We start from the raw sequence: 22,412 nt of genomic DNA on the forward strand, positions 1-22,412 counted from the left end.
ACAGCGGCACTATCTTGGGGGAAAAAAATAAAATAAAAAAAAATTTATACAAAAAGTTTGTGGATAAAAACATTTTGTTCCTGAAATAATCATTAAACCTGTTTTCAGCTTTACTGTCACACGTCACTGCACTTTTTTGAGAGTTCAGCTACCCCAGTACCACGGTATTTACAATACCGTTACATCCCTAGTGTCCTCTTCAACTTGCCGGCCCCTGGACTTCTTCCTCCAGGTGGACTGGGGAAGGTGCGAGGTGGGCATATGTCTCAACATCTGTGGTCTACTTTCTGTCTGTCACCTCTCTCTTCTGGCGGTCTGCAACCATGCATTTTTTTCTTGGCATTCCCTGATAGCGGTGTTCTCTCAAACGTCAAAAGAAAAAAGGACCACTGACCCTGCAAAAATAGGAAACGAAAAATGATTGAATATCTGAAATAAAGGTCAGTCATTGGTCAGATTACATGCAACATGAAAACAGCCCCACTGATTGGTCGGTTCTTTGGCAGTCTTCATGCAGACTTTGGTCAATTTCAAACAGTTAACAATCAGTTACAGACAACAGCCTTGTAGCTAACGCTGTCCCCTCATGTAGTCTTTGGTCAGTCACTATAACTTTTCATACGATGTCCACCCGTGTGCTTCTTAGGTGAGTCAACTGTACCTGAGCTCCACAGGTCGCTTATGCTCCTCACTGCCCCCTCACATCTTCTCCTCGGCGGAGAGAGCGTACCACATGATGCTCCAGGAGAGACGACCGCAGTGTTTTATTCTGAGGTACCACTACTCATACTTCTAGCTCTATGCCTTGAGTCAAAATAATATTTTATATATATATATATATATATATATATATTTTATTTTTATTTATTTTTTTAAATATTTTTTTCATCTGATTTAAACCATTGCACTTTCAAAATGTTCGGCTTATTCTTGACTCGGATGCTATAATTTTCTAATTTTCCAAAATTCACCACATTTAATAAATGGACAAACGTCCACATTTGTCAACCAATTCAGAGAATTCCACCATCAACACATTCCACTCATCTTGGCCATTCAAACTAACAAAGTTCCAAAAATTCCCGTATTTCCTGGAATTCCCAGGATTTATTTTTCCGATTGAAAATAAATGGACAATTTTTCAAACTTCCACATTTGCTACATTTCTCCACCGATTCAAACGGTTCCAAAGTCCAAATGCTCCTTGTTTGCTTTACCTTTTTTTAGGCACATTTTTCAGGTATACACCTTCGAGTCACATATTTTGTTACTTGACCCATACCAACTGTTTGCATGCAAACATTAGCAAGGTAGCTCTTTAGCTAATTTTGACAGTCATATATTTTGGTACTTGACTCATGTCTACTGTTAGCATGCCAACTTTTTTAGCAAATTTTTACACATTTCGTTACTCTACACATGCTAACTGTTAGAATGTCAACGTCAGCATGCTAGATTTTTAGCATTTTTTGTCGGTTAACACTTCAGACATATTAGGGTTAGGGTGAATCATTTTGCAGATATGAACCTAAAAGCCTTATATCTTACTACTTAACACTCTCTGGCAAGAAAGCTAACTGTTAGCATTTCTTTTGGCTTTCGGTTTTTCAGCATTCACATGCAAATTTGATAGAAAATTGCATTTTCTAGTTTATACTGATCTAAGGCCTTGATGCTCCAAAATTGCAAGGCAAATGCTGCATTTAAAAAATGTTGTACATGTCTCTTGAAAAGGCAGTTTTTTTAAATTATTTCATTTATTTATTTATTCATTCATTTGATTACTGTTTTTTGAAGTGTATGGAATGTTAGTCCACAATTACCGATAACATGCTTACAATGCAAGGCACATGTGCCATTTATAAAGTAGAGCACCTGTCTTTTGAAAAGGCAGTCTCATCAGTTGAGTTGGGTGGAGTTGAGTTGCTCACAGCATGAAGGTCTTGGAATTGAGTCCCGAGTTCGGGGTCTTTCTGTGTGGAATTTGCATGTTCTCCCTATAACTGCGTGGGTTCCCTCCGAGTACTCCGGCTTCCTCCCCCCTCCAAAGACATGCACCTGGGGATAGGCCGGGGGTTAGTGCCGCCCTCGTGGCTCCCTGGAGCATTTTTAAAAAAGGATTGAAAATGGAAAAAAGTTGGGGGAAATATATTTTTTTTGTTTTACTATGTTTTTTGTTTGAGGACAAACATGACACAAACCTTCCCAATTATTAGAAAGCCCATTGTGTAGTATGTTTGTGTGTATGAGAGTATTTGGTGAACATCGTTTTGTCCTACTAATTCTGGTGGTTCTTGAACTCACCATAGTGTGGAGTGTGACGCAATAGTTAGTTTACATATAAAATCTTCCACTCATTTGTCTCATTTTGTCCACCAAAGGTTTTATGCTGTGCGTGAATGCACAAAGGTGAGCTTTGTTGATGTTATTGACTTGTTGGGAGTGCTAATCAGGCATATTTGGTTAGTGCATGACTGCAACCTAATCAATGCTAACATGCTATTTAGGCTAGCTGTATGTACATAATGCATCATTATGCCTCATTTGTAGGTATTTTTGAGCTCATGTAATATCCTTTACTTTTATCCTCTTTGTATAAGATTTAGTTTTGCATGTCTCATGACACATTATCTGTATGTAATATTGGCTGCATTTCAGATAGTTGTTTGTGTGCCATGTTGTTCCAGACCACAGCAAACATTACCTAGCTTGCCAAAGATCGTAATAAATCTATTAAATCTATTTCCTTTAACTTGGACACACACATCTATACCTTTGGTCATTAAAATCCAGTAATTTCCAGGAGTTATCTCACCTTCTGAGTAGCATCTGATTTACTAATGGTTTGTAATGTTGTTAAATTGTGTAGAATAAATTTTAAATTTCAACATTTCTATCAATGAAGATTTGCTTCACTCTTACACCCGATTGCAGCTGGGATAGGCTCCACCGCCTCCGTGACCCCGAGAGGGACAAGCGGTAGAAAATGGATGGATGGACTATATGATCGTAGAATGATCATAATAATTACGGCAACGGTCAAACATTCACATTGACCTTTCTTTTTCTTCAAATGGGCGGAGGCAGCTTATTGATGACAATTATTCCTCGTTCAAGCTCTCAAGAAACATTCCTGCTGAGTTGTAACCAATCTGGATGAAAGTTAATGCACCTTAGCCACAGGCGATCCATCTTGCTTAACACACAAGCTCTAACACACACATGCAAGGACATTGAACTGGCTTGTCCTGCCGTGCACTTTCTTCTTCTTGCTTATCTTGCTTCTTTTTTACTACCCTAAAATGTTACATGCAGTCAGGTAGGTTTGCAACCTATTTTCAAAGTCACTGTAGAGCGCAAGTTGTATCTAAAACCGGCAGAAATTCAAGATGGTAATTATGGTGACTGTGAACATGAGTGGCTAACTTACCATGAAAATGCAATTAAATGCAATTAGAAATGTACATACATTAAATTTTCTGATCGTCCCAGGTCTTCCCTCATGCTTTGTGTAGGAATTTATTGCAATAATAATTAGTAGTTGGCAACCTTTTGAGGCTTTCAAACTACTCCTGAAGCCACAAAGTCTGATTGGGTAAACCTGAGTTTTGGGTGCAGGCGGGAACCAAGAGCTGAATGCGACATTTAACCGCATGTAAGACAACATTTTACCAGGAAAAATACCTTTTGATTAAGGTCTAGACCGGGGGTCAAGAGCCACATGCGGCTCTTGAGCGGTGCCCTAGTGGCTCCATGGAGCTTTTTCAAAAATGTATGGAAATGCAAAAAAAAATGGGGTGAAAAATATATTTTTTGTTGTAATATACCTGTGTTATGCTTCACTGATGAGAGTATTTGGCGAGCGCCGTTTTGTCCTACTAATTTCAGTGGCCCTTGAACTCACCGTTGTGTGGACTATGATTCAACAGTTTGTTTACATGAACAACTTTCTCAGACGCTGCCACAGAAAGACGTGTTTTATGCCACTCCTTGTTTGTGTCATTTTGTCCACCAAACATTTTATACTGTGCGTGAATGCACAAAGGTGAGCTTTGTTGATATTATTGACTTGTTATGGAGTGCTAATCAGGCATATTTGGTCATTGCATGACTGCAAGTTAATCGATGCTAACATGCTATTTACGCTAGCTATATGTACATATTGCATCATTATGCCTTGTTTGTAGGTATATTTGAGCTAATTTAATTTCCTTTACTTATGTTCATTTATATGTGCATGTCTCATGACACATTATCTGAATGTAATATTGGCTGCATTTCTGATAGTTGTTAGTGTGCCATGTTGTTCCAGACCACAGCAAACGTTAAAGTCTTCATTCACTTATTTGTTCATCTACGTGCCAACTGGTTCTGTCAAAGTCTTAATGCAGTCATTGATCAGTCACATGTGTTAGGGCGGCGCGTCATGTGAGACGGTGTAGGTTGTTGTGATTTTAATGCAGACAGTCGAGGAGGCAGCGTTCAGGTAAAAAAGGTATTTAATAACTGAACAAACAAAAAGGCGAGAGATAGGAAGTGCTCCAAAAGCATAGGGGAAGCTATGCACGAAAGAAGACTAAACATGATAGACTAAAGAAAACAAAAAGGGAATGCTGGACATCAGGAAAAAACTCATGAAGAATGTGGCGCAGATGGCGTCCACAAAGTACATCCATACAAGACCTCAGCATGGAAAGAAATAGACTCAGCAGTGAGCAGTGAATAATGTCCCGACAACCAACTGGTGTCTCAAGCTTAACTTATATAGTGCTAATTACCAACAGAAAACAGGTGAGGGGAAAAGTGCTCAAAGGCAGGCGTAAAGCTGCTCCAGGAAAGGAGAAGACAGGAAGTGAAAAATACCAAAATAAAAGCGCAAGACAGGAACTAAAACTACACACAGAAAAATACCAAGAAACTCAGGATAAGGCATGATCTGATACAACACATTATGACAACGTGCTAATATTACAGCATTCCTACTGATTGTTTATGTCAGTGTCTTCATGCTGTCATTAGTCAGTATATATTCTGACCGGAATTAAACGTGCAGCTAATAAAAAAAGTATTTTTATTTCAATATATTAATTTTGTGTTATAAACATTCCCCAGAAATAGTTATTTTATAAAGAGGCATCAGTTTATACTTAGGGTTGCCTTACTTGTGAGGCAATGTGTTGCATAGCCTCATTACAGTGCCATTTAATTAAAAATAAAGTTGTTTTCTTAACATCTCAACATCAATGGCATTTATCGAAATAACTGAAGAGATCACCAATGCAATAGATAGCAAAAACGTATTCGGAGAGATTACCAATGCAATGGATAGCAAAAAATGTGCTGTTGCAGTGTTTATGGATTTAACAAAAGCATTTGACACAATTAATCACAGCATATTAATAAACACATTAGAACGGTACGGAATCAGAGGGTTGATATTGAACTGGATTAGAAGCTACTTAAACAACAGGAAGCAATAAGTGAAGATAGGCGAACACACTTCCACAGAGCTGAAAATATTTTGTGGTGTACCTCAAGGATCAGTACTTGGACCACAATTGTTCAATCTATATATAATTGACATTTGAAAAGTTACAAAGGACTTAACGTTAGTATTATTTGCAGATGACACAACTGCGTTTTGTTCAGGAGAGGACACACAGAAGATAATACAAATAATAACAGAAGAAATGAACACATTTAAGAGATGGTTTGACAAAAACAGACTTCTTTGAATCTCAGTAAAACTAAAATAATGCTATTTGGTAACAGTAGAGGAGAAACTCAAACACAATTACAACTATACGGAGTAGAAATTGAAAGGGTAAAATAAAACATTTTTGGGTGTAATAATAGATGATAAAATGAATTGGAAATCTCATGTAAAAAATATATAACATAAAGTAGCAAGAAACACGTCAATAATGAATAAAGCAAAATATGTTCTAGACCAAAAATTACTTCATATCCTCTACTGCTCGCTAGTGTTACCATATCTGAGTTATTGTGTAGAAATATGGGGAAACAACTACAAATGTGCGCTCCATTCACTAACTGTATTACAAAAAAGATCAATTAGAATATTACATAATGTTGGATATAGAGAATATACAAACCCTTTATTTATTAAATCACAATTATTGAAATTCAACGATTTGGTGCATTTGTAAACAGCTAAAATTATGTATAAAGCAAACTATAACTTGCTACCCAAGAATGTACAACAATTCTTCTCAACAAAAGAGGAGAAATATAATCTTAGAGGAAAATCTAATTTAAAACATTTGTATGCTCGTACAACATTTAAAACCTTTGGCATATCAGTATGTGGAATTAAATTATGGAGTGGATTAACCAAAAAAATCAAACAAAGCACCAATATGATTCAGTTTAAGAGACTGTTCAAACTACAAATGTTCACAAAGTACACAGAACAAGTATTATGATGAACATCTTGAACCCTTTTTTTTATTGAGACAAAGATTATTTATGTATTTAGTATTTCGGTAACAGTGTAGTACGGGGAACATATTCTAAGTAACAAAGACTTAAGGGTTATGGTTAGGGTTAGGGTTATTGTAGTTTTGTTCTGTAAGAACAGACCATATTAAGTGGTATTAAAGGGAGAATCGTATACAACAACTTCCTTACTTAGTACTAATAAGCAATCATTCTGAGGTTATTGAGGGAAGACTCTTAGTTAATGGCTTACTGGTTGTATAATAAGGCAATGCAGAATAAGGCATTAATAAGTACTTAATAATTACTAATTTGAGAGCCAATGTGTTACTAATTTGCATGTTAATAAGCAACTAATTAATGGTGAAAATGTTCCCCATACTAAAATGTTACCAATATTTGTTTACTTACTATGGTATATTATTTATTTATTATTTGTTCACTGTTATGTTACAGAGAACAAAGAAATAGGATAACATTGCTATGGTATGAAAAGAGGTAGAATTAAATAAGCTCTGCTTCTTCCTACTCCTTTACGGACGTGCTGTAATGAAACAACTGGACATATGTGATGAATTACATTGTATTGTATGCATGTTCGAAATGAACTGAAACTGAACTGAACTAACTCTCACTCGAAGATCAAGCCAATTTGCAATCCCAGATGTTATCCAAATAACTCAAAATAGTGTCCAAATATCTGAACATAAAATAGTTCCTGTAAAAAAAACAAAAAACTGCCAGCAGAAAGGCAATCAGCAGCCATAATCCCCAAAATCAGCTCACTAACCAAATGCCCTTGAAGTCTAATAGCAGGTCAAAGAGAAGATGCTAGAAAATAAGGCCTTTTGGATTTGGCACTCAGCGGGGCTCCAAGCAGTAAAACACACAGCAACAAAGCATGCAAGCTCTATGCTGTCATTAGGGAGGTCCTCTGACCTTCTGCAGCCATCTGCTGCTGCTGTGTGGATGTTTGCCACAACATGGACAGCATTGCTACCTTATGTTGTAGAACAGGCCTCCAGTAGCAGATACACCACGCACACAGTGTGTGGGCAGTGAAGGAGGGGACGAGGAGGTTGACGCTATAGAATAGTGAATTTAATGAGAGTGGGAGTGGGAGGTGATGTCATCCAACATGTGATGACACGTGTATGCAACAGCCTGATGACTAACTCTTAACACCTACGTTTTGTCACAAATACACTGGCTTCATCTTTGAACACCTCTACTTGTAACAGGAGATGACATCAGGATGAGTACATGGGTACATGGTTTCATTTGCACAGTTGCCCATGACGCGTGAAAACACTTTTCTCTCAAAACTAAGTAAAAAGCAAAACATGTAGTTTGTAGTTTTTTGTTGTTGTTGTCATAAACAAGACAGAGCTGTTACGCCAGTATGAGCTTTCATTTTAGTCTCCACAATAATAATAGTTATTATAATAATTGTTATTGTTAATATTATGATTATTATCGCATGTACGGTACAATCTGCTGACATGATGGTGACAGTTCAACCCAGGAACAGATCATTTCTACAAAACCCAAAACCAGTGAAGTTGGCACGTTGTGTAAATCGTAAATAAAAACAGAATACAATGATTTGTTTATCCTTTTCAACTTATATTCAATTGAATAGACTGCAAAGACAAGATATTTAATGTTCCAACTGAGAAACTTAGTTGTTTTTTTTTTGTGCAAATAATCATTAACTTAGAATTGCAAAAAAATTGTCACAGGGGCATTTTTACCACTGTGTTACATGGCCTTTCCTTTTAACAACACTCAATTTTTGAAGCTTTTCAGGTGGAAATATTACCCATTCTTGCTTGATGTACAGCTTAAGTTAGTTCAACAGTCCGGGGTCTCCGTTGTGGTATTTTAGGCTTCATGATGCGCCACATATTTTCAATAGGAGACAGGTCTGGATTACAGGCAGGCCAATCTATTTCTCTTTTACTATCTTTTACTGTTGTAACACGTGGCTTGGCATTGTCTTGCTGAAATAAGCAGGGGCGTCCATGAAAAAGACGTTGCTTGGATGGCAACATATGTTGCTCCAAAACCTGTATGTACCTTTCAGCATTAATGGTGCCTTCACAGATGTGTAAGTTACCCATGCCTTGGGCACTACCGTAATATACCTCCATACCATCACAGATGCTGGCTTTTCAACTTTGCGCCAATAACAGTCCGGATGGTTCTTTTCCTCTTTGTTTCGGAGGACACGACGTCCACAGTTTCCAAAAACAATGTGAAATATGGACTCGTTGGATCACAGAACACTTTTCCACTTTGCATCAGTCCATCTAAGATGAGCTCGGGCCCAGCAAAGCCGGCTGCGTTTCTGGGTGCTGTTGATAAATGGCTTTGGCTTTGCATAGGAGAATTTTAACTTGCACTTACAGATGTAGCGACAAACTGTAATTACTGACAGTGGTTTTCTGAAGTGTTCCTGAGCCCATGTGGTGATATCCTTTACACACTGATGTCGCTTTTTGATGCAGTACCGCATGAGGGATCCAAGGTCCCGGGCATTCAGTGTTGGTTTTCAGCCTTGCTGCTTACGTGCAAGGATTTCTCCAGATTCTCTGAACCTGTTGATGATATTACGGACCGTAGATGGTGATATCCCTAAATGCAATAACTGGTTGAGAAATGTTGTTCTTAAACAATTTGCTCAGGCATTTGTTCACAAAGTGGCCCCATCCTTGTTTGTGAATGACTGAGCATTTCATGGAAGCTGCTTTTATACCCAATCATGGCACCCACCTGTTCCCAATTAGCCTGTTCACCTGTGGGATGTCCCAAATAAGTATTTGATGAGCATTCCTCAACTTCCTCAGTCTTTTTTGCCACTTGTGCCAGCTTTTTTGAAACATGTTGCAGGCATCAAATTCCAAATGAGCTAATATTTGCAAAAAATAACGTTTACCAGTTCGAACGTTAAGTATCTTGTCTTTGCAGTCTATTCAATTGAATATAAGTTGAAAATGATTTGCAAATCATTGTATTCTGTTTTTATTTACCATTTACACAACGTGGCAACTTCACTGGTTTTGGGGTTTGTACTTCCACTATTTCTCTATTGGAAAAGTAAATTGAGGTTGATGAGCTCTGTTCATGCAGCCACCAACAAAAGTTGTCAAACCTAATAAAACTCCACCTGTACTATCCTTGTATGTCGTTTTAGTGGTGAAAGTGGTTCAGGAAAAACGGAAGCCAGCAAACACATCGTGCGACACCTGACGGCCAGATCCAGCCCTAAAGGCTTTGCGCTGGAATCCAGAATGAAACATGTAAGTTTGCCCCCCAAAATGCACAAGACCCTTTTATGGCCATTAAGGCAGATGTATTTTCTTTGGTACCTCCTTTAGGACAAAAACCATCTGGAGCAGAGAAAATAGTTTGAGTTTTTTTGTTGTTGTAATATGTGTCCACCTTGAGGGAGTTAGACATCTTGTGCAGGACACAGTGTGTCGTGTTGTACATAGGCGCCGATTCCATGGGTGCTTCAGGGCCCGAGCACCAACGTGGGATTGATGGCAACCTTCAATCTTTAAAATAATTTTTTAATAAATAATTTTGATGTCGTTAATTTTGTGGCGAGTTTGGTCCGGTTTACATAACAAAAAAAGTCACTGATCATACAGTCTATAATTAGCAAAGCCTAAACAGGTTTTCATTGTGGCCGAAAATGAACTAATGATAAATTAATCTTGATTTTGAATACATAGCACACGACTGAATGAATACATACTTAGTCAACAGCCATACATGTCACACATAGGTGGCAGTATGAACAATGCCAACACTGTCATAAACATGTGCCATATAGTGAAACCACACTAAACAACAATGACAAACACATTTTGGAAGAATATTTGCACGGCAACACAACATAAACACTACAGAACAAATTCCCAGAATTCCCTGCAGCACCAACTCTTCCAGGACGCTACAATACAAACAAACGCCATTGGTGGATCTACACCTAACATCCACTGTAATGATACCAAGTACAGGAGCGTATCTAGTCGATACCACTATGATTACGTTGATATTTTTTAACATCACAAAATCTTCTTTCGTTTTAAAAAAAATGTATATTATGTTTATAAACTCAGGAAATATGTCCCTGGACACATGAGGACATTGAATATGACCAATGTATGATCCTGTAACGACTTGGTATCGGATCGATACCTACATTTTTGGTATCATCCAAAACTAATGTAAAGTATCAAACAACAGAAAAATAAGTGATTAATACATTTTAACAGAAGTGTAGATGGAACATGTTAAAACAGAAAATAAGCAAATATTAAAAGTAGATTAATAATTCATTTTCTACCACTTGTCCTTAATAATTTTGATAAAATAATAGAATGATAAATGACACAATATGTTACTGCATACATTAGCGGACTAATTAGGAGCCTTTGTTTGCTTACTTACTAATAAAAGACAAGTTGTCTAGTATGTTCACTATTTTATTTAAGGACTAAATTACAATAAGAAACATATGTTTAATGTACCCTAAGATTTTTTTGTTAAAATATAGCCAATAATTAAAAAAAATTCTGGTCCCCTTTATTTAGAAAAGTACCAAAATACGTTTGGTACCGGTACCAAAATATTGGTATCGGGACAACACTAATACACACACACCGAGCACCCACTGGCAGAAATGTAGATCAGCACCTATGGTGTTGTATGAACACACAGAGTGCATGAAAAAGAGACAAATCACTATTGCTATAGTAATTCTCTCATCGCCTCTCTTAAATCCTGCTCCACTCTGCATCGTCTCCCTGCCGAGTGGCAAAGCAGTGTGTAGTGAGAGAGAGAAAAGAAAAAAAAACACTTTTGCCTGATGAAGTCTTCCCATGCAGGAGAAATCTGGGTCAGTGTGCTCTCTCATTATCTGGGACACTTGCAATACTACACTGTACACATTATGGATGCACACTGACACCTAGTGGCAGAAAGAAAGATGCATGTGCAGAAATGTGTTTTAAAGTTAAAGTACCACTGATAGTCACACACACACTAGGTGTGGTGAAATTACTTTCTGCATTTGACCCATCCCCTTGTTCACCCCCTGGGAGGTGAGGGGAGCAGTGAGCAGCAGTGGTGGCCGCGCTCGGGAATAATTTCTGTTGATTTAACCCCCAATTCCAACCCTTGATGCTGAGTGCCAAGCAAGGATTAATCATTGCTCGTTTCTTGTGTGTGTTTTTCTTATTTCATGATGCAGGTAAACCGTCTTCTGGAGGCTTTTGGTCACGCAAAGACGCAGAGGAACAATAACTCCAGTCGCTTTATCAAGCTGCTGACCGTCCAGTACTGTGGCAAGAGGAAGACACTGCTCAGAGGTAATAAAGTTTCAGTTTATTTGGAACATGCATATGATACAATGTTCCAGTTGTTTCATTACAGCATGTCCGAAAAGGAGTAGGAAGAAGCAGAGCTAATTTAATCCTACCCCTTTTCATACCATAGCAATTTTATCCAGTTTCCTTGTTCTCTGTAACAGAACAGTGAACAAATACATAATAAAAAATGAATATACCATAGTAAGTAAACAAATATTAAATACATACATAATTTTTATCTCAATAAAAAAAAGGAAAAAAAAGGGGTCTAGATGTTCATCATAATTCTTGTTCTGTGTACTTTGTGAACATTTGTAGTTTGAACAGTCTCTTAAACTGAATCATATTAGTGCTTTGTTTGAGTTCTTTGGTTAATCCATTCCATAATTTAATTCCACATACTGATATGCTAAAGGTTTTAAGTGTTGTACGAGCATACAAATGTTTTAAATGAGATTTTCCTCTAAGGTTGTATTTCTCCTCTTTTGTTGAGAAGAATTGTTGTACATTTTTGGGTAGCAGGTTATAGTTTGCTTTATACATAATTTTAGCTGTTTGTAAATGCACCAAATCTTTTAATTTCAATAATTGTGATTTAATAAATAAAGGGTTTGTATGTTCTCTATATCCAACATTATGTATTATTCTAATTGATCTTTTTTGTAACACAGTTAGTGAATGAAGCGCACATTTGTAGTTGTTTCCCCATATTTTTACATAATAACTCAGATATGGTAACACTAGTGAGCAGTAGAGAATATGAAGTGATTTTTGGTCTAAAACATGTTTTGCTTTATTCATTATTGATGTGTTTCTTGCTACTTTATGTTGTATATTTTTTACATGAGATTTCCAAACATTAACAACCTTTTTGAACAGTTGTTTTTGCTATTCTTTAATACCACGTCATTTATTTTTTTAAATTGTATTTATTATTAAATTATTTTCTAAAAATATATTTGAGGTACTGTATATATTTAAGTTATTTCAGGTTATTGTATTGTATTTGTAACAAAATATATGTATGTTGTAAGAAATAAAGTTAATTGGAATTACAATATAACATGTATATATTGAGTATACATGTATACATATACACTATAAGTAAAAAAAAAAAATACAAATATTAATTTGCCTTCATAGATATATAAGAAACTTGTAATGATTAAATGGGAATATTAGTTATTAAATATTATAATTATTATTTCAAACAATAATAGCTAAGCATTTTAGTTAATCTGGTATTTTTGTTAAATACTTGTTAATTGTTCAATGTCTCTATTCATTACCTTGTGTATTTTTTTTATTAATTTTTTGTAATTCTCTGCCTTTAGTTACAACAGTCCAAGTTGTTGCCTAGTCTTATGGCCGTCACTCAAATTTATAACTTTACTAACGAGATTTTAACATTTTTTTAAATATTAAATAGTGACTTTTTTTCCCACAAATATGGCTTATTTTGCTCTCCCAAAAAGTCTTGTTTGCAAACAAAGACTCACCTTTTTAAAAAAGCTTACAGCTCATTTTAATCTGTAAATTGGTTTTTTTAAACCAATTTTCTCTCTTTTATTTGTTTTTATGTCTTTTCATATGTTGCGCTTTGAGATTTGATGTTAAATAAAAAGTGCATTATAAATAAAAAATATTATTGGTATTATGTTTGCAGATTTTAGAGTAGTCAGTGTACACACATTCTTAAAATAAATAAAAACAGTCAGCCAATGTCATCGTTTTTGACCACTACTATTAATAAATGACCATCTTTCACAGTAAATCTATCAATATACATAGTTTTCATACAGTAGAATTACAGCATTAGAAACTTACAACATATGTTCATCTTTACCTTTTACACAGAACCCAGCAAAGCAGAATATTGATATTGACACTCAGTATGGTGTAAAAGTAAACATCCATCCATCCATTTTCTACCGCTTATCCCTTTTGGAGTCGTGGGGGTTGCTGGAGCTCTCCACAAAGTTCAGTGTGCAGGTTATGTGTGACCATGTCTGTTGACATTTTGTGTTTGTTGGAGATGTGTGTGTGTGTGTGTGTGTGTGTGTGTGTGTGTGTGTGTGTGTGTGTGTGTGTGTGTGTGTGTGTGTGTGTGTGTGTGTGTGTGTGTGTGTGTGTGTGTGTGTGTGTGTGTGTGTGTGTGTGTGTGTGTGTGTTGTTGTTGTTGTTGTTGTTGTTGCACCATGACAGGATGAATATCTATCTAACTATGTTTGCCAAGAATAGTGCAAATAGCTGAAGCTCCACATAGGGCAAACACATAGCCAAGTAACATACACCACTCAGAGCCAGGAAGACTGTACCATAAATACTCTGCCACACATATATACGGTCAAAAGTTCCAAGATAAGTACACATCTGTCAAGTCTGACAACCCAGTATATACGGGTTCCAGGATAGGACAGCCATGTCTTTCTTGCCATATCTGTCTTTCCATGTCATACTTGCAATGTCTCTTTGTTTAATATCTGTGTAAAGTTACTATCAACGTAAATGCAGGAATGACCTGAGCTTGATATAAATTAATATTGTGGTTCCTCATTGTGTCAAGTGTCCTAGCACTACCTACTATAACACCATGACTAGGGAAGGTTGTGCGCATTGGATCATATAAGTCAGGGGTCGGCAACCAAAAGTGTTGAAAGAGCCATATTGGACCAAAAATACAGAAAGAAATCTGTCTGGAGCCTCGAACAAATAAAAGCCTTGTATAAGTGTTATAATGATGGCAACACATGATGTAATCAACACATTTTTACAACATTGGAAAACATTAGTAAAACAGAGGCTTCTCGGAGGGTGAGATAACTCCTGGCATAGAATGGCCAAATGTATAGAAGTGTGTGTCCAAGATAAAAGAAATGGCAGGCTGTCTTTTTCTAATGGATTTATTACAATCTTTGCAAGTTGGGTAGCGTTTGCTGTGGTCTGGAACAACATGGCACACAAACAACTATCAGAAAAGCAGCCAATATTACATACAGATAATGTGTCATGAGACATGCAAATATAAATTAAATACACATAGAGCATAAGTAAAGGAAATTAAATGAGCTCAAGTATACCTACAAACGAGGCATAAGGACGCAATATGTACATACAGCTAGCCTAAATAGCATGTTGGCATCGATTAGCTTGCAATCATGCAGTGACCAAATATGCCCGATTAGCACTCCAACAAGTCAATAACTTCAACAAAGCTCACCTTTGTGCATTCGTGCACAGCATAAAATGTTTGGTGGACAAAATGAGAAAAAGGAGTGGCATAAAACATGTCTTCCTGTGGCAGTGTTGTAGAAAGTTGTACTTGTAATCAAACAATGGCGAGTTCAAAGACCGCTAAAATGAGGACAAAACGGCGCTCGCCAAATACTCTCATCAGCAAAGCATGATTAATATAAACGGTGAGATTTCTAACAGTTAGGAAGGTTTGTGTCATGTTTGTCCTTCTAAAGAAACCATATTAAAACAGAAATGTGTATGCATTTTTTTTTAAACTCCAGGGAGCCACTAGGTCGGAGCTAAAGAGCCCCTGGTTGCTGAACTCCGATATAAATGAATGCTGGGCACACTAAGGTTCAGAGTATAATTAAAGTTAATTGACCGCAAGACAAGAACTAAAACACTACACACAGGAAAACAGCAAAAAACTCAAAATAAGCCAGGGCGTGATGTGACAGGTCGTGACAGTACACCTACTTTGAGACAAGAGCTATATTGATGCATGGTTGGTTATGGTTTAAAGTAATTTCCAACAATTGCCACAACGACTATTTACTGTCAACTGACTTTCGTTTTTTAATGATTTCTGCTGGTGGTGTGCCTCCGGATTTTTTCAACGCAAAAAAAATGTGCTTTGCCTCAAAAAAGGTTGAAAAACACTGGCCTAAGAGATGAATCTCCCTCAAATACCTGTCGAGTTCTAAAACACAGTAGTTTTCTGTGTAGTGAGGGGAACGTCCAGCAGAGGGCAGTCAAATATAATGTATCTTAATTACCACAGTGTTTTTAAACTTGTTTTGAGCCAAGGCACATTTTTTTCATTGAAAAAAAACAGGGGGACACTATCCCCTTCTCGTCGCCATTGTTGTGTGCCAAACTTGTCACTTATTAGTTCACTTATTAGCAATATAAGCTTAATAATACACCAAAAGAAAGCTTATATTGTCTTTTTCTGCCTTTTATTCCCGCTCTTACTTTTTCTACTTCCGGGTGTCCAACACACAACACATGTCATCATATCCTGTGTCCCCCGCCCTTAAGTTCCCCTTACAATGGTTCCAGTATTGTCCTGTGACCCGAGTAACCAACACATGACAGACACCACCAGCAGAAAATGTTAAAAACGAAACTCAATAGCCTATATTGACAATATAAAGTCCATCCCTCCATTTTCTACCGCTTGTCCCTTTCTGGGTCGCGGCTCAGCTGCATTCGAGCGTAAAGTCGTTCTCATCAAATACCTGACGCAATTGTTCAGTATGACTCCAAACCATAACCATCATGAATTCTCTTGTCTCAAAGTAGGCTTACAAAGCAATGAGCTACCTGCTGCCACCTACTGGTACTGGTACGGAAGAGTATTACATGGTTACTCTGCTGATCTCCAGACAGCACAGACACTCTACAACATGGGTGTCAAACTCTGGCCCATGGGCCAAATTTGGCCCACCGTGTAATTTCCCTTGGCCGTGTAATTTCCCTTGGCCCTTGAGGCGTAGCTAAGAAGAGATGATTTGGGAGAAGTAATACAGTGGTGAGTTTGGGGTCTACTTCTAACACTAAAGCTGGCCCGCCGATCCTCCCGGGAGTCTTCCAAACGCCAGCCAGCCAGCCAGCCAGCGCTGGCCCAGTCACATAACATGTGCGGCTTCTGCACACACACATTAGAATGCAACGCATACTTCATCACCAGCGATACAGGTCACACTGAGGGTTGCCGAATAAAAAACTTTAACACTGTTAGAAATATACGCCACACTGTGAATCCACACCAAACCAGAACCCTTTGCAGCACTAACTCTTCCGGGACGCTACAAGGTGTGTGTGTGTGGGGGGGTTTGGTGGTAGCGAGGGTGTATTTTATAGCGTCCCGGAAGAGTTAGTGCTACAAAGGATTCTGGGTATTTGTTCTGTTGTGTTTATGTTGTGTTACGGTGTGGATGTTCTCCCGAAATGTGTTTGTCATTCTTGTTTGGTGTGGATTCACAGTGTGGGGTGTATTTCTAGCAGTGTTAAAGTTTTTTATACAGGCACCCTCAGTGTGACCTGTGTGGCTGTTGATGAAGTATGCGTTGCATTCGCTCGTGTGTGCGTACAGAAGCCGCACATATCTTTTGACTGGGTCTGAACGATGTTAGAATGGATGAAAAGCGGACGTGACGATAGCTCGTAGAGTACGTTAAAGGTTAATTTGTTCAACCTTGGCCCGCGGCTTTGTTCAGTTTTAAATTTTGGCCCACTCTGTATTTGAGTTTGACACCCCTGCTCTACAACAGCACATTGTTTGCGGATTATAATTATCGGTTTGCATTTTTCCGAGCAATTAGGTGAAATTGCATAATTTCCCACGGCACACCAAACAATATCTCACGGTACACTAGTGCAGTGGTTTTCAACCTTTTTTGAGGCAAGCCACGTTTTTTTTTCATTCAAAATTCCGGAGGCACACCACCAGCAAAAAACGTTAAAAAATTCAACTCCACCAGGTCGTCGTGCCTTATTTTGAGTTTGTTGGTGTTTTCCTGTGTAGCGCTTTAGTTTTTGTCTTGCGCTATTATTTTGGTGGCCCTTCCTGTTTTGTTGGTGTTTTCCTGTTGCAGTTTCATGTCTTCCTTTAAGCGCTATTCCTCGCACCTGTTTTAGATTTAGCAAGCAAGACTTTTTAAGTTGTTGCTATCCTTCTTTGTGTGGACATTGTTGATTGTCATGTCATGTACGGATGTCCTTTGAGGATGCCGTAAGTTTTTGCTGTCGTCCAGCATTCTGTTTCTGTTTACTTGGTAGCCAGTTCAGTTTTACTTGTGTTTTACATAGCCATTCTTATGCTTCATTGCCTTTTCCTTATGTGCATTTTTGGTTTAAGCATTACATGCGTTTTTACCTGCATATTGTGATCACAACAAACCATCCTCGTCTCACCCAACACATTCCGGCTTCTACAAAGCAATTAACTACCTGCTCCCACATACTGATATGCAGTATTACATGGTTACCCTGCCGAGCTCTACACAGCACAGACACTAAGTAACGGCACATTATTTGCAGATTATAATTATTGATTTGCCAAAAATATTTTTGGGACCAATTAGGTGAATTTGCATAATTTCCCACGGCACACCAGACAATATCTCACGGCACACTAGTGTGCCGCGGCACAGTGGTTGAAATAGACTGCACTAGTGTGCCGCGGCACAGTGGTTGAAAAACACTGAGTTACACCAATGATGATTAATAGCTGCTATTATCAACCTGTTCCTATTTTGTGTTACAGCCCGTGTGTCCACTTACATGCTGGAGAAGACCCGTGTGGTCCAGTTGCCTCCTCACCAGCGCAGCTTCAGCATCTTCTACCTGATGGCTGAGGGCCTGTCCCCCGAGGAGAAGAGTTCATTTTACCTCAATAACATCTTGGCTCATAGGTGTGTTATCTTGTCATCTTAATATGATCCCCCCCGCCCCAAAAAAGCATCCAAGTTAACCTCCAATTTTTTTTTTCTGCAGGTGTCTTAGTGAAGGGCTTCCAATGGGGAACCTTCCTGTGGATGCAGCCTCGTCAGAGGGCAGGGAGCGCCTCAGCGGTGTTAAGCAAGCCTTTCAAGCAGTGGGCTTCAACAAGCGGGTATTTACTTTTACTCACATTTATGTCCTTTGAAGCGGTTTTTGTCCAGGTTATTGACACACAAATCCACATTTTCAGGATCTGTTTCACCCCCTAAAAAACATAATGGAAACTTCTACTTTTCCTCATTCTTATACCTAAACTTGGCAGAAAATATATTATTATATAGAAGTGTTTAAACATGCATTAACATGCAGTCCACTCACTGGCAACAACCTTAGGATCAGCTGAACAGTGGAGTTCCTTATCCCCAAAACACTCCGGACCATAAGGCGCACTGCCGATGAATGGTCTATTTTCTATCTTTTTTCATATATTAGGCGCACCGGATTATAGGGCGCATTAAAGGGGTCGTATTTTTTTTTTTTAAATTCTAAATGTAAAACACTTCCTTGTGGTCTACATAACATGTGATGGTGGTTCTTTGGTCAAAATGTGGCATAGATTATGTTTTACAGATCATCTTCAAGCCGCTTTCTGACAGTCGCTTCCGGATGCGCCGTTTTGTGGGCGGTCTTATTTACGTGGCTCACCTTCGGCAGCGTCTTCTCCCCGTCATCTTTGTTGTAGCGGTGTAGCGTGCAAGGACGGGTGTGGAAGAAGTCTGACCGGAACTCTCTAATAACTAAAGTTCCTTGGGTGAATAATGTAAAGTCACTATACCGGTATGTTTTAGCGCTTTCATGGCAAGTTTACTGACAGATATAAGTAAAAACTTTACACTACTTTATATTAGAAATGGCAACAGCGGAGGATTAATGTCACATAACAAGAAAATAGAGGAAGAAGAAGAAGCTTATCGACTACAGTGTCGACACGGACTACAAAGGCAAATGCGCGCAATTTTTCAGGATTTATGCAGATCCCAAATACAGATATGTCTTACCTTAGACCGGTGTTTTTCAACCTTTTTGGAGCCAAGGCACATTTTTTGAGTTGAAAAAATCCAGAGGCACACCACCAGCAGAAATCATTAAAAACGAAACTCAGTTGACAGTAAAAAGTCGTTGTCGCAATTGTTGGATATGACTTTAAACCATAACCAAGCATGCATCAATATAGCTCTTGTCTCAAAGTAGGTGTACTGTCACCACCTGGCACATCACACCCTGACTTATTTTGACTTTTTGCTGTTTTCCTGTGTGTAGTGTTTTAGTTCTTGTCTTGCGCTCCTATTTTGGTGGCTTTTTCTCTTTTTTTGATATTTTCCTGTAGCAGTTTCATGTCTTCCTTTGAGCGATATTTCCCGCATCTACTTTGTTTTAGCAATCAAGAATATTTCAGTTGTTTTTCATCCTTCTTACATTGGACGCCGTCTTTGCTCCTCAGTAAGTCTTTGCTGTCATCCAGCATTCTGTTTTTGTTTACTTTGTAGCCAGTTCAGTTTTAGTTTCATTCTGCATAGCCTTCCCTAAGCTTTAATGCCTTTTCTTAGGGGCACTCACCTTTTGTTTATTTTTGGTTTAAGCATTAGACACCTTTTTACCTGCACCCTGCCTCCCGTTGTTTCCGACATCTACAAAGCAATTAGCTACCGGCTGCCACCTACTGATATGGAAGAGTATTACACAATTACTCTGCCGAGCTCTAGACAGCACCGACACTCAACAACAACACATCATTTGCAGACTATAATTACTGGTTTGCAAAAAATATTTTTAATCCAAATAGATTAGAAAATGTCCCACGGCACACCAGACTGTATCTCACGGCACACTAGTGTGCCGCGGCAGTGGTTGAAAAACACTGCCTTAGACCAGTGGTTCTTAACCTTGTTGGAGGTATTGAACCCCACCAGTTTCATATGCACATTCACCGAACCCTTCTTTAGTGAAAATTTTTTTTTTTTTTTTCAAATTTAAGAAAAAGTTGTCTTTTTACTGGTGCACAAAATGAATCGTGCATGAATATCACCTTGTTCAAAGAACAAAACCAACACAGTGCACGAACTCACAACAAATTACACACCTTACACACATTACAATGAATTGATTAACGTGGACCCCGACTTAAACAAGTTGAAAAACTTATTCGGGTGTTACCATTTAGTGGTCAATTGTACAGAATATGTACTGTACTGTGTAAACTGTACTGTTTCATATAATTTATTCTCTTCCTTTGCAATCTGCTAGTAAAAGTTTAAATCGATCAATCAAACAACCTGCAAATCACATGGAAATCCATAATACGCTGATAGGGAGAAGTTTTTATTTTTTATTTACACGATAAGTCGGATGTGTCTTTACCTCCGCCGAACCCCTGAGGCCGACTCACCGAACCCTTAGGGTTCGATCGAACCCAGGTTAAGAACCACTGCCTTAGACACACACCATAATAATACTCGTATGTTGAAGCACATCAAACGATGCAGCCTACACTTATCTCTTATGTTTGACTGCCATCTACTGGTCACACTTATCATTACACCATGTACCAAATAAAATTGCTTCGAGGTGGGTAAGCTCAACCAAACATATTCCTTATATTAGGCGCACCGGGTTATAAAGCGCACTGTTGAGTTTTGAGGGAAAACAAAGGATTTCAAGTGTGCCTTATAGTCCGGAAAATACGGTAGTCCTAAACAATAAAATTATGTTTAAAAAACCCCAAATAGGTTTATAACTAATAAATAGGGATGTCCGATAATGCCTTTTTGCCGATATCCGATATTCCGATATTGTCCAACTCTTTAATTATCGATACCGATATCAACCGATATATGCAGTCGTGGAATTAACACATTATTATGCCTAATTTGGACAACCAGGTATGGTGAAGATAAGGTACTTTTAAAAGATAATAATAAAATAAAATAAGATAAATAAATAAATAAAAAATTCTTGAATAAAAAAGAAAGTAAAACAATATAAAAACAGTTGCATTGAAACTAGTAATTAATGAAAATGAGTAAAATTAACTGTTAAAGGTTAGTACTATTAGTGGACCAGCAGCACGCACAATCATGTGTGCTTACGGACTGTATCCCTTGCAGACTGTATTGATATATATTGATATATAATGTAGGAACCAGAATATTAATAACAGAAAGAAACAACCCTTTTCTGTGATTGAGTGTGAATGAGTGTAAATGGGGGAGGAAGGTTTTTTGGTTTGGTGCACTAATTGTAAGTGTATCTTGTGTTTTTTATGTTGATTTAATTAAAAAAAAACAAAAAAAAACGATACCGATAATAAAAAAAACGATTCCGATATTACATTTTAACGCATTTATCGACATCTCTACTAATAAATAATATGCGGATTAAATAATAATAATGATATTTATCAAATATACCTTTTAGCATAACATAATGAATAATACCCATATTAATATAGATATATTAATTGACATCAATAAATATGAAGGCAAAAGGTTTGATGTTTGTGAATGAAAAAAAAAAAAGTTGTATTAATATTTAGTGTCAACACTGATTATTATACATACAGATTCACATTAGCTCCATCTATTGCATGCAATACAGGCATTTTGTCACCAGGCTGTGCCTCTCTCACACACACAAACAGATCTCAAACATACTGTTAGGTAAATAATACCTATCTGACGTTATTATTGTCATCGCATTGGCGATACAGTAAATACACTAACTACTAGATAAAGGCCAACGCAAGGGTCAAATGTGCATATTAAATTAAGGACAGACATTGATTGGAATGCAGATAAGCCGCACAGGTATTGATACGGGTTTTAAAAAAAA

The 22,412-nt window shown here is 37.7% G+C and overlaps 1 protein-coding gene across 6 annotated transcripts in view; it reads left to right on the plus strand.

The window, feature by feature from the left end:
- myo16 (myosin XVI) overlaps positions 1–22,412 on the plus strand; it is a 257,282-nt gene that overhangs the window by 134,279 nt on the left and 100,591 nt on the right. For all 6 annotated transcript variants that reach the window (XM_061971132.1, XM_061971135.1, XM_061971134.1 and 3 more), the window contains 5 exons: positions 647–774; positions 9,656–9,761; positions 11,723–11,840; positions 18,349–18,496; positions 18,579–18,696. In XM_061971132.1, the coding sequence (XP_061827116.1) occupies positions 647–774; positions 9,656–9,761; positions 11,723–11,840; positions 18,349–18,496; positions 18,579–18,696 (618 nt within the window). The remainder of the gene's footprint in view (positions 1–646; positions 775–9,655; positions 9,762–11,722; positions 11,841–18,348; positions 18,497–18,578; positions 18,697–22,412) is intronic.

The sequence above is a fragment of the Nerophis lumbriciformis genome, linkage group LG13, assembly GCF_033978685.3.
Source record: "Nerophis lumbriciformis linkage group LG13, RoL_Nlum_v2.1, whole genome shotgun sequence".
Taxonomy (NCBI): Eukaryota; Metazoa; Chordata; class Actinopteri; order Syngnathiformes; family Syngnathidae; genus Nerophis; species Nerophis lumbriciformis.